Source organism: Phalangium opilio, unplaced genomic scaffold, assembly GCF_054372755.1.
Source record: "Phalangium opilio isolate 3A_F unplaced genomic scaffold, DU_Popi_V2 ptg000246l_1, whole genome shotgun sequence".
NCBI lineage: Eukaryota > Metazoa > Arthropoda > Arachnida > Opiliones > Phalangiidae > Phalangium > Phalangium opilio.
The window spans coordinates 6,543,580-6,556,393 of NW_028324225.1; the positions used below are offsets into that span (position 1 = coordinate 6,543,580).

At 34.5% G+C, this 12,814-nt stretch overlaps 3 protein-coding genes across 3 annotated transcripts; 1 reads left to right on the forward strand and 2 right to left on the reverse strand.

Moving 5' to 3' along the window:
* The first annotated feature begins 6,773 nt into the window (after positions 1–6,773).
* Positions 6,774–8,102, forward strand: LOC149612307 (uncharacterized). The gene is made up of 4 exons (XM_089858432.1): positions 6,774–6,893; positions 6,960–7,131; positions 7,190–7,615; positions 7,861–8,102. Exons 1-4 carry the CDS (start codon positions 6,881–6,883, stop codon positions 8,006–8,008), a joined length of 759 nt encoding a protein of 252 aa, XP_089714558.1. The 5' UTR covers positions 6,774–6,880; the 3' UTR covers positions 8,009–8,102.
* On the reverse strand, positions 7,202–8,781 carry LOC149612308 (uncharacterized). Its single transcript, XM_089858433.1, has 2 exons — positions 8,553–8,781; positions 7,202–8,490 (listed from the first exon to the last, which is right to left on the reverse strand). Exons 1-2 carry the CDS (start codon positions 8,624–8,626, stop codon positions 8,091–8,093), a joined length of 474 nt encoding a protein of 157 aa, XP_089714559.1. The 5' UTR covers positions 8,627–8,781; the 3' UTR covers positions 7,202–8,090.
* A 25-nt stretch (positions 8,782–8,806) lies between these two features.
* LOC149612309 (uncharacterized) lies at positions 8,807–10,105 on the reverse strand. The gene is made up of 4 exons (XM_089858574.1): positions 9,736–10,105; positions 9,491–9,654; positions 9,291–9,420; positions 8,807–8,974 (listed from the first exon to the last, which is right to left on the reverse strand). Exons 1-4 carry the CDS (start codon positions 9,898–9,900, stop codon positions 8,807–8,809), a joined length of 627 nt encoding a protein of 208 aa, XP_089714700.1. The 5' UTR covers positions 9,901–10,105.
* Positions 10,106–12,814: the final 2,709 nt, after the last annotated feature.

A 12,814-nucleotide genomic window follows, 5' to 3' on the forward strand; every position in this document is an offset into this window, starting at 1 on the left:
GCGAATACTAGGCTTAACTATTCGCGAATACTAGGCTTAACTATTCGCGAATACTAGGCTTAACTATTCGCGAATACTAGGCTTAACTATTCGCGAATACTAGGCTTAACTACTCACGATTAATCTGGAAGTAAAAAATTTACGAAGGCCTAAGTATTCGGTATTCGATTTGGAATAAACTATTCGATTCGGTATTTGATAAGGAAACTATTTGATATTCGGTAACCGATTCGATACCCAAAAAGCGCTATTCGAATACCCCTAATTATTTGCCTTTGGTTCATTTTGACTCAAATGTTTTCAGGTTGGTGATTTACTAACTAGTAATTCCAAAAAAAATTCACGAAAATCTCAATAAAATCTATCTTGTTAAATGGTGGCAAAAACCTTGGGACCTAAGTCTGATTTTGGGATTAAGTTAAAAATATGGTCAATTTATGCCTCCTTTACAGTTTAAAACATGCATCCTAATCATTATCATTATTAGACAATCAAATTATTTAGGTTGAATTTTTCATTGCAGAATGCTTTACATTTTCGAGACTAAACCCTTGGAATATTTGGAGTTCACCAGTCGATATTTCAGGGACTACTTAGAATGGGCAAAACCAATAAATGTTGAAACCAGCATCAACCTATTCGCTATCAGTATGCCATTCTACTTGATGCCAATTGGATTTGCCATATCGTTGGCTGTACTGATTCTTGAAATTTGGGCTGGAAATGATTAAGAGTAAACATTTTATAATAATCAACTATAATTTTATTTACCCAATTTGATATCACTCAGTTGAAACATAATTTGATCAAACTCAATTTGTCTTTACATGGATCCAACATTACTTGATCAAACTCCATTTGATATCTCTTGATGTCAGTTTGATTTTTGTTTGATTTAAACACTATATGAACACAACTCAAATTTACATTACAAAAAACACTATATGATCAAACAATTACAGCATTAACTGTTGTAATATTAGCACAACAAAGATAGTTTCTGCACATGTAATACACTCCTTTAAATAAATACACGCCGATAGCATGAATCTATATAACTATGAATATACAGCTGCGTTACGCTGCCTAACCTCTCGATAAGATTTGGGCGGGTCTTAGAGAAAGGAGACATCAGTCACGTGTCTGCTATTGTTAGGAGCGGGAGAAGGGAGGGGTAGTCCAGGGGTGTGTAAATTCGAAACGTCACTTCCTCTTGTCTTGTGATTGGCTATTAGAGCTACGCAAAACGCTTCAAAGCTGGAAGGGTAACACCCAAACCAAATCGACATGATAGAAGGGGCATATGATAGAGCTGCATATTCATAGTTATATAGATTCATGCCGATAGTATATATTTATAGATTTTTAATAGCGATTCTCAACCTAATGATCACGAATTCTTACTGACTCTTTAGCGAAATTTAATGTCAAAAGCAACGCAGGCGCTCAATATACTCATTAAAAAAATAATAATAATAATATCATGTTAAAAAATTCAAAAATAAAAATACCGTCTATAATTCCAATCTTTTCTAACCGCAATTAGAGCTCAGCATTTTCTATCCATTATCTACAAATTGGTGGATAACCGATTATTTATAAACTAAGTTGTGTAAAAAATAACCGTACTGTCTAGTACCTTTAAAAGTATTTTTCAATGCATCCCCAGACGTACCTATAAAGGTCCTACAAAATACCGTTGTGTAATGGTACTCTGAAATACCTCTTGAAGAAGGTACTTTTGAGGACTACAAGGTATTTGTGATCCCGTAATGGGTATCATTTAAACCTCAACAAAGGTCAGAATAAAACTATAAAAATTAGAAAGGTACTCCTTATTACCGAAAGGGGTACCTGTTAACAATCAAAAAGGTTCGAAAACTTACTATTAAAGGTATTTTGTGCTACTGAATTAGGTGTCAAATAAAACCCACAAACAGGTCTAAATTATACTTTCGCGCCCTTCAAAAATATTTGCGGCACATTTGAAACTAGTAAACTTTTCCTTAATTACCCCGGGCTTGAATCATTTTCAGACAAGGAAAGCACTTCACCACTTCGACGTAAAAGAGACAGAAAGACACGAGAGTAAAATTTTCCTTCCATCTCAACTTTTGTGTCTGTGTTGTTGGCTTACGGGACGAGGGTAAAATTTTGCCTTCCATCTCGCCTTTTAGTGTCTGCGCCGTAGGCTTGCGGGATCGTGAGAGTTCACATAGTAAGCAAGGGGTCAACCACTCTAGATTTCCCGATACTAAATTTTGCTTCACCTTGTTAAAGAAGGTGTGATACTGTTATAGTGTAAAGGTAAGTCAGGGTCACATATACATGGTTATTTTCTGAATGGCGACTGAAGGCGTAAGCTCGGATTCAAACCTTTACATTAATTATGTATGCCTTATAAGATAATTGTATTGCCTTTAAATGTTGTAACGTAAGCTAGTGTACATAACTGTAAAAGAAAATAATTAATATTAATTATATGGAATTAAATATTTAAGAAAAACCACTAGCTAGGAAACTTGAGATTGAAATTTGAATCTCGGGTAGAAAACCACTACCTTATTCTAACCTACTGAACCTATTAATTATGTTTATCTATAATATTCCAATAGAGATTTCTTTTACGCTGCCATTACTAGTGCTAATGGTGAAGTAAACAGTCAGTTTTAGAGAATTTGGGCTAGAAGTATTATAACATGTATTTTACTTCAGTAGTGTTAGTTATAATCAGCACGCCGGAGCTAAAAATCTCTCTAATGGAATCTGTTTAGTCCTTTTCTACTTGCAGGGTACGATAACATACCACCAGAAGCGCTGAAACTCTAAAAGGTTTCATTATATACCATATATTTCCAAATACCTCTTTCGAAATCATTTAATACCCGCACTGTGAGACACCTAATAGAATACGTTCATGGGTATCAGGTCGTCGTAAATGAAGTTCGTGTTTTCCCCGCCGATACCACAGCCCCATACCATACGGATATCATAAATAATTATTAATTTGTAAAACTGTATAATTTTATACCAGAAATGTTTTTGTATAGTTTTTAATTTTTGTATTTTCATTAATTGGGGTTTTGTCTGCAGACATTTTTTGTGAATGTTAATTGTAATTAGTTTTATGACTATTAGAATAAATTTGTCAATAATAATTTTCTACTTTATATTATGGTCTTCCTTTATAAGCTTACAAAAACCTAAACAATCAATTAATTAAACATTGGCAGGTTGATAAAATCTCCAAAAAGAGGGGAGAGAACGTAAAAAACTAAAAACCCGGCCCTCCGCCTTAACAGTGGCCGCCATCTTGGATCGGTATACTGGCGTACTACTCTCTGATTGCATGGAAACTTGTGGAATGAATAGTTGGTAAAAATTATTAAAATATACGATTGTAAAATAAAGATGATTTAAGCTTTCTCATGTATCCGTTTATTGACAATTTACTACGCGAATAATTCCACAAATAGAAATAGTTTTCAAGCCCGGTAATCAAAGGCATTAAGTTCATACACACTGAAACCAGCGTAAATTTGCTATTAGTAACATGATACTTGATGTAAAGTAAATTTACCGAACATAGAGTATGTACAACAGTTCTTTCTACATAAATTTTTCGGAAATTTGGTCGATTGAACACATTTGTGGGTTAAAATCTTACTAAGATCATTGAATCTAAAAAATATCATCTAAAATTGCTGTTTTGTTTAAACGAAAAAACTACTGAATAGAAGCACTTGATTATTTGTAGTTAATTTTACTTTTCCAAAAAAATCGATCAGAAAACCCAGAGCCCTAACAACCGACACAAACACATAACGACCGTGACAGATCCTCTTCGTGACATACGTGACCTGTACAAGTAAAAATAACGATCAATATCGGCTAAATTTAACCTAATGACAGCTTTATTAAAATGAAGCTTGGAAAAGATAATCGATCCACATCCAAGTATTTTGCGTTCACCCATGCGTCATTATACTGGGCTATACAAAAGTAATTAAATGAAAGTAAAAGGTATTAATAAAAGGCGGAGAAGGAAGTTCATTTAAAACTAAGACAATAAGAATACTTTGAACAAATAATATATAGCGAGGAATTCGTTGCTCTGAGCTTGCTTCAGACAATATTTCACTGTTCATAAACAAGATTAAGTTATTTTTTGTCAGCTTTAAAAGTTAAACATCTAATACTTAAGAGCCAATGTTGCCCGGAAATGTTGAAAGAAACCGAAAAGTTTAGCTGGGAAGATTTTATTGCCTATAGAGACACTAAACAATAAATATTTTAAAGTCCACCTCAATGAAATTTCTTCAAGAAAGTGGTTTTTAATTATCTACCCTTCAAATTCAACAAAACTTTGCTTTTTAAGGTATAATCGTGAATCCAAAATGTTACGGATCCAGAATACGACGTTCTTATGAGCCTTAATCTCTTGGGTTTCATCGATCCAATCTTGATGAATTCTATTTAACTACTTTACCCCAGTTTTCATGATATCAACCGTGAACATTTGTCAAATAAGAGATTTTTATGACAATATTCCTTTTGTCAGAATGGATATATCAGTTCGTTATGTTTTTACGTGAAAAGCGAGAAACCTTTGAAATAAATTCTTTAACCATAAAAGATTATTTTTTGATAGTATACATACATGTTAGTTATGAAAACTTATTATAAACTAATTGCGATAACTACCAATTTTAGAAAACTTTTCGTTAAAATCTGGTAAAAGACTGGACAGCGGCGAATGTTTTCACCCTGTATAATTTCAAGTCGTGGCCTTATAAACGTATTTTTAAAGGAATGGGCCCCCATATTTTTATGCTATAATCCCTTCTGTTAAACGCAAAACCAAGTTTTCAAGTTTAAATTAAAACTTTTTTTGAAGTTTTTATATTAAATCAGTAGAACCTTTTCCATTGAGGGCCCTTTTTCCTAAATATTGATAGCCAAGGCCAACATAGGCTAGAGTTCTTATCGGGTATAAAACCATATTCCCCACTAGATGTAACAATTTACATTCTTTTGGAATGCATTTTCAGAGAATTAATTTTGATTTTATTTAATTAAATTCTGTAAATTATCATTGATGTATAAGAATATATCTTGGCAGTGAAGTTTAGAGGCAGATGAAGGTGGTGATGTCGACATGAAATATATTTTTAAGTAAAAATTGAAAAATATTATTAAGAATTTAATTTCAGCCATAACATTAACTTTACGAAAGTACTGTTGACCTTTTCTGGTAAATATAAATTTATGGGTATACTAATCCTTTATTCAACTTCACCTTCATGTCTCTTATATTCTTATAGCTGAATGATATTATTTATTTTGGCACTCAATCGGTCCGACATTTCGGAGAGATTTTTCCATTTCGCGACTTAATCAAAAATCCGTAGATATATAAATGTCTCGTTGTTTTCTCATCGACATCGAATTTTATAATAGATCTCGAAATATATTTATATATTTACAGAATATTATTTTTAATTCTGGATTTTTCTCTAATTCTCGACCTTGTAATTACTTCAAAGATTTCGAAATTTTTTGTTTGAAACATCACTCAATTTCACGAGAATAACGGACTACTCACATAAAAGTCATTCAAATAGTATTGGAAGTTTTCAAGGTCTTGTCTATCGTTTTCTTGCTAAAATACATTTTTTTGAAGAACTAAGACATCTTCTGGTAAGTGTGAAAATTTTAAAGATGAACAAGATTTCTTTAGAGACGGAATCGTATACGCGGATCCCATAGTAGCAGTCCTCATAAAAGCGTTTAATAGTGGTTTCCCGAAAAAGCAGTTTACCCGTTACGGCAGTTCCCTATACAGGGGTTCTCGTAAACGCGGTGTACTGTTACAGCAATTACCCAAGGAGCAGTACAGTCCCGGAAAACATTTCCTGGACATTTTTATTTGGCTGACACTTTGTTTCTATTTGAGCTAGAGTAACAAAATAGTACTTCCTATATAGGTTGACTTAACAAAGTTATTTTCCGCACAGTTTTATTTTCCAGATCTTAAAAACCTATATCCCCTTTCCGCTCAATTTGCAAAAAAAAACATTTTTATTTTCTTGTTGATAATAAAATTTTCGATGGTGTTAAAAGAAACATATATTTATAACGCAGCTTCTACAATCGGAATTAAAAATTAACATTTTACTTTTATTTTTTTAACATAAAAATGCTTAAGTCTATCAATGCATTTTTCTATATCGATAGTGATAATGCAATGGTACAATCACAAGTTAAATAGCAAGCTTCTTTCGGAGTATAGCCTTTCCTAAAGCCCCGTTTTCAATCAAGCTTTTTTAGTAGCTTTAGCTTCAAATTTTGAAGCAAAACGCGAAAGCAAAATCGAGTTCCGTTTTCATATGCGCTTCTTTACGCGCTTTTCATTCCGATTCGCTTGTAGAGTAAGAAAAGCGGATATCTACGGAGGGTAGATATTTCGATTACGCTTTTCTTCTCAACGCGCTTCGCCCAGTCACGACGTGCTTACGTCATTTTTAAGAACCAATAGAAATGAAGCACTTCTTGGCGTCTGCTTCTGAAAAGTTTTTATTATTGCACTGGAATTTAGCAGAAGGCACGTGTTCGTGAATTATTTTGGTAGTAGAAAGAGTAGTTCTAGGCGATAATTAGGATTCTCAATTAGTTTTAAAAGGAGTTTAGAATGCCTACAAAGAAAGAATTGAAAGAGATGTTGAAAGCGGAATCAGATGAGAAAAAGAAAGCATCGGCTGATGCAAGGGAAAAATTAATTGAAGAAGTACGCCAAAGACCCTGTCTATGGGACAGAAGTAGCGAATTATATAGAAATAGAGATCTGGTTGATGTAGCATGGAATGAAGTTGCTAGTAAAATGAATCTAAAAAGTAAGTCTTCCATACATTTGAAATACACAAATTCTGTAGTAATTCATGCTTAACAAAATTGTATAGAGGACCAATGTAAAAGAAAATGGAAAAGTGTTTTTGACCAGTTTCGAAATCACTTTCACATTGTAACAAAATCAAAAAGTGGTCAGGAATTAGATGATGACACACTGGACTCAGTTAATTGGCCATTTTTCAAAACAATGTTATTTTTGAAAGACGTTGTCCGCAGGCGAGAGTAAGCAATAGTTAAATCTTAGCAAAAGAAACAATTCTAACTTCCCTTTTCTAAAAAGAACAACTTCAAACTTCACATTGAATGAGGCTGAAAGGCCTGACAAGTTAGGGTGTTTCTCTCAAGGGAAAACAAGTGTTTCCTGTTCGTTTATGGGAAATGAATATGAAATCCAAGAAGAGATAATAGAGCCTCAAGGGGAGCAAATTGAAATTGAAGATATGGGGGAATCTTCCAAGCACGATGCAGATTGTGAAATTCCTACAGGTGAAGAGCACAGTAAGGAATCGAGTAGCACATCCTTCGAAGTGCCAGGAACTTCTGGCACTCAATCAGAAACGACAGATGAAGCTAAACGTGTTAAGATGTCTATTAATAAAAGAAAACTAATGCAAGAAAACCGTCTGAAAACAAAACGGAATGTGGGAAAAGGATTGTCTGCTATTCCTCCATCCTCGGTTTTAGAGGCTCTGACACAATGCAATAGGTAATAAAAGTCATTTTGTTCGCCTTGTTTATTTAAAGTGACGTTTAAATGAAGTTTTCAAAGGGCAATTAGAGTCGCTACGCAAACCTCCAGGTGCTGATAGAGAGCTTTTAGTTCTCGCGAGGGGATGAAGTGAACGATCTATTTGCCCTTTAACTAAATAGATTTTTTTTTTGTTGCTTCTAAAATTAAACTACTGGTATAAACCTGTAACTATATTGGTTTATGTTAATACATTATTTAAGAGAATTAAACAAGCCAGATGATTCAGCTTCTGCATTCGGTGATTATGTTGCAAGTTTGATCCGCGATCTTCCTTTACCGAAGAGGAGGAAATGCGAGCATGATGTTATCCAATTGATAATGTCTCATCTCGATGAAAATGACGATTAGTTATTTGTATATTGTTATAATTCTTTTAATAATAAAGAATGTCATACAATGCTTTGGATAAAATACATTATTTTGTATATAATCAATCTCTCTGTACCCCTTTAAGGTCCCACTGCCAGGCTACTTCCCATTCAGGGCTTATAAAATAATTCGCGAATGTTTGCCGGACAGCGTGAGCATTCCTGCTGAAATTTCTGGCTGTAGTAGCTTGTTGGTTTTGGAAGGCTTGAGCTGGATTTTCATTTAAAATATGATTCCATCGTCCAGCAATTAGCTCACCACTGTTCTTGTCAAAGTAATCGGCATAGTCCTTTGGGCAATAAATATTCTCTTCGCTCTTTTCTTCTTCCACCATCAAAAAGTTGTGAAGCACAACACATGCTCGTATAATTTTGTCAACATTCGCAGGTTTCAGCATGATTGGTCGCCGGAATATCCTAAACCTTGTCGCAAGAATTCCAAAGGCATTTTCACTAGTCCTCCTAAACCATTTCATACAAGCATTATACTTATTTTAAACCATGTTAATGTTTTTCAAACTTACCGAGCCCGACTCAAACGATAGTTAAAAATGAGCTCTTTTGGTCCAAAATGTCCTTCTCTAGAAAATGGTTTCATGAAATTTGGTAGCAATTGGAAGGCATCATCGCCAACAAGTACATGTTGGGCCGAAATATTGGTATTAGGTAGAAAATCGGTTGGAGGAAAACTAGCTTTTCCTTCCTGGAGTGCTTGACCAAAATCAGAGGCCTTAAAGATTCCTCCATCGGAATGCGATCGTTTTATTAAATATTAAATTTAACGCCAGTAATAAGTACTTACTTTATAATTGTAGTAAAGAGTACCACTCTTTCCAGGTTGTTGAATCATCACATGTTTGCCGTCAACGGCGCCACAACACATGGGATAATTCCACCTGTCGTAGAAAGCTGTTGCCGCCTCTTTCCACGTGTTTTCGTTTGGTTGCTAAATTGTTCAATAATTATAATTTTATTAACTGTCTTCACCGAAATAATACCTAATCACTTTGTCCAAAGAATGAAAACATAAAATCATAATGGTTTTTAGAATTCATCGCGGTCATGATATTTATCAAAAGGTTGCGGCAAAACACTGAGATTTAAATTCCCTGACTATTCCATGTTTTCCCTGACTAGTTCCCGCAATTTTCCCTGATTCTGATGGCCTATTTTTAAATTCCCTGACGTTTCCTAACCTTTCCAGGTATTCCCTGACATGTGGCAACCCGGTGTCAGTCGTAACCTCATTGAACTAGTTTTACCTTCAAATAAATACAATGCAAGACTTCCCATATAGCTTCGCATGTTTCCTTGATAATATTGAGGGTGGTAGTTTTTCCAAGACGGAACGCATAGGCCATAGAATCAAAACTGTCACCTGTGGCTAAGAATCTAAAATAGTTTTGTAATCATTAATCAAACATTGTTTCAAATATGTACTGTTGATTGTGAACGACAATACCTCAATGTCAAAGCTAGTCTTTCACCAGGGGATATTGGCTTTCGACCGGGGGGATTTTTGGTCAATTTTTGTTCCACTAGTTTTAACAGTTTATCAAACATGCTGGGTGACATCCGAGTAAAATTAGCAAATTTTTTCGAGTCGGTTTGGCGCATTGTTTTCATCTATAAAGAAAGGAACTTAGATAGGATACCATTGGTGCTTAGTCCAAGGCTTTTTTAGCATTTACTGCGATGCATACTTACCAAGGTACTATAATGCCCTTCTGAACTCCTCTTCCTCCAAATTGGGTGTACCCACCATCTTTTTCTTTTGTACCTGGTTTTCGTTCCCGTTAATTGATAATACAATTGAATAAGCAACAGTTGCCTTCGTAACAACAATCGACGTCTACATTTGGTTACCGCCATTTCTAAATTATCCGAGAGAGCAGATAGACAAGCAGACGACGCTAGGAAAAGCTCGCTTTGACGGGCGCGAGAATCGCGTTTGAAAATGGAAAGTTTTTGCTTTTGCTTTGTTCACCGTTTGAATCGCGTTTTATCGTCGAAATCTCGATTTCACAGAGAAGAAAAGCTACTCGAAAAAGCTACTAAAAAAGCTTGATTGAAAACGGGGCTTAACCCTAACCCTAACGGAACCAAAACCAAACCGAACCCTTAATCTTTAAGGAAATGGGTTATGGTAAAAACTTGTGAACTAAAACTTTGAAGTAAAAACTGTGCGCAAATGCGCCGTAAAAATTGTGCGGAATTGGGCTAAGATTCTCGAAAATTTTGTGGAAATGGTCATCCTCGGATACGGTGACACTGATAGGGCGTTAGCCGTACCAGAAATAGTAAAGACCGCCGAAATGACGTCCCGAAATAATACCTCAAATAAGTCGACAAAGCTATCATTACACGCGTCATGTCACGCATAATCCAAAACGGTTTTAAAATTGTCCATCGGTTCAGAAAATCAAAAGCCGCGTTTACACGAGACACTTTGGAACCGTTTTCAACCGTTTTGGAAAGGCCTAACACTTTTTAAAAAATAATATTTGCATTTTCTCGTGAAAGATCTCTGGATTTATCAACTTAATATTCTTTTTTGTACATTCCAAAACGGTTTAAAACGGTTTCAAAGTGTCTCGTGTAAACGCGGCTTATATATATGACACAAAATATGACGTTCAAAGCATTGGGAAATAAGCCAAACTATTATCTTTTTTATCCATATCAACTTAGCTCCGTAGTAAAACATAACGATCAGTAAAACATGATGTTCAAACCATAGCATAGTTTGAATCTGAAATTTCGAGAATTACGTTCAGTAATGGGGCGATTTTAAAGCTAATTGTCAGTAAGCTCGATTTCGAAAGGACGATTGGATACCAACTTAGGAGGAAATATTTTGGATGGCGCTTTGGAAAGCAGAGATGTTGAATTTGTGTACTGGATAGTGTTTAGGCAGTAAATTTGTGATTACTAAAGTTGGAGAATTTTAGCAATTAAAGGTTTTGAAAATATTCTATATGAAGCACGAAGGTTGCGTTTTGGTCGAATTCTTCTGTGGCTTTCCGGTAATAAATGTTTGTGGGGCTTTTGGCTGTCTTTTTGGTAGTTAATGTTTTGGTGGCGTATCGGCAATTCTTGATTGGGTTACTTTTCGTTAATAAATGTTCGGGTGTCTTTTCGTTAGTTAATGTTTTGAGTGCTTACAGATTAAATATCCTGGCTGATTTCCTCTTTGCATAATTGGTAATCTGTCTACCATATAAGTGTAGCAGTGAATCAGGAATGAAAATTCACCATGACATGCATTAGAGAATTCTGTATCAACAACCAATTCTTGAAGAACGATGCGAATGCCAATTCTCATAACTCTCTGAGGGTTATGTTTTGAATTATTAGAATATTTAAATATAGTATTTCACTTATCTGACTATAATTCGCAAGTTCTCATTTCCCATATTTCAGCGTGAAACTAAAGTTTCTCTGGTGTGAACATATTGTTTTTCTGTTCGTGAAGTTTACTACGGAGCTTAGTTAATATATATAAAATAAAATAATCGTTCGGCTTATTTGCCAATGTTTTGAACGTCATAGTTTTTTCATAACTTTTTATTTTCTGAAACGATTTACAATTTGAAAAGGGTTTTCGATTCTGCGTAACAAGATGCGTGTAATGAGAGCATTGTCGACCTATTTGAGGTAATATTTTGTGACGTCATTACCGGGGTATTTTCTATTTCCGTTATGGTAAGCGAAATCTTGTCCCTTTTAATAGAATAATTTTGTGAAGTCATACTATTAAGGGAGTCCTATTTTGTTACTCTAGTTCTAATAGGAAAGAATGGCAGCCAAATGAAAATATACAAAAACTTGTACAAACGCGTTGTATAAAACGGTAGTCGTTTATGATGGTGTAGGTTGTGTTAAATTAACTCAAATAGTACTAGGTCAGGTGAGGTCAATTAAGTTACGAAAAAGTTCGATTTTTATACCTGAGTTGTTAATGGTTTTGTTATTTAAACCTCAATAGTATTACGACAGGTTAGGTTTTGTTATTTGAACCCCACAGTATGAGGTCCGGTTAGGTTTTTTACCTAGAGCCTCAGGAGTAATACTCATATTAGGTTAGGTTTGGTTATTTGAACCCCGGTAGTATTAGGTCTGCTTGTTTTTTGTTGTTTGAACCCCAATACTAATCGTTAGCTTAGCTATTGTTATTTGAACCCCAATAGTATAAAATTATATTAGGGTTTTTTGCTTGAACTCCAATAATATTAGGTCAGGTTAGGTTAGGTTAGCCTATGATGATAGAGTTGTAAGGTAAACTTAACGGTTAAGAATTGAACAAGACTCAAGTTAAACTGCTATTTCCCAAAACTCCAGAAGCTATTTCTAAAATAACAGTTCTGAAGAACGCCGCTTTTTTGCAATCGCGGTTGCTATTTCGGGAAGAGCTTTACTGGGAAATGCTGATTCAAGGAACAGCCATTTCTCAAATATATTTTTTTATACCTTTTTTGAATTTTAAAATTTATTTTGAATGATCTTCGAGAGACCATGGAAAATAACAAATACATAAATAAAGTTAAAAATATAAATAAAGTTAAAAATATAAACTAAGTCGTCTGTTTCTTAAAGGTAAATTGACAACAGTCCAGCTGCCGAAACGTTTGTAGACATTGGAAGTTCTAAAAGCGAAAAACGAGCTACATCGATTTTTCTTTTTTGCAAATAAAATTAAACAATTCATTCAACACTTGCCTTACTAAGCACCACAATTTCAATTCTGTGAAATATGAGCAACGATACTCTCAACGTTGTAATTTAT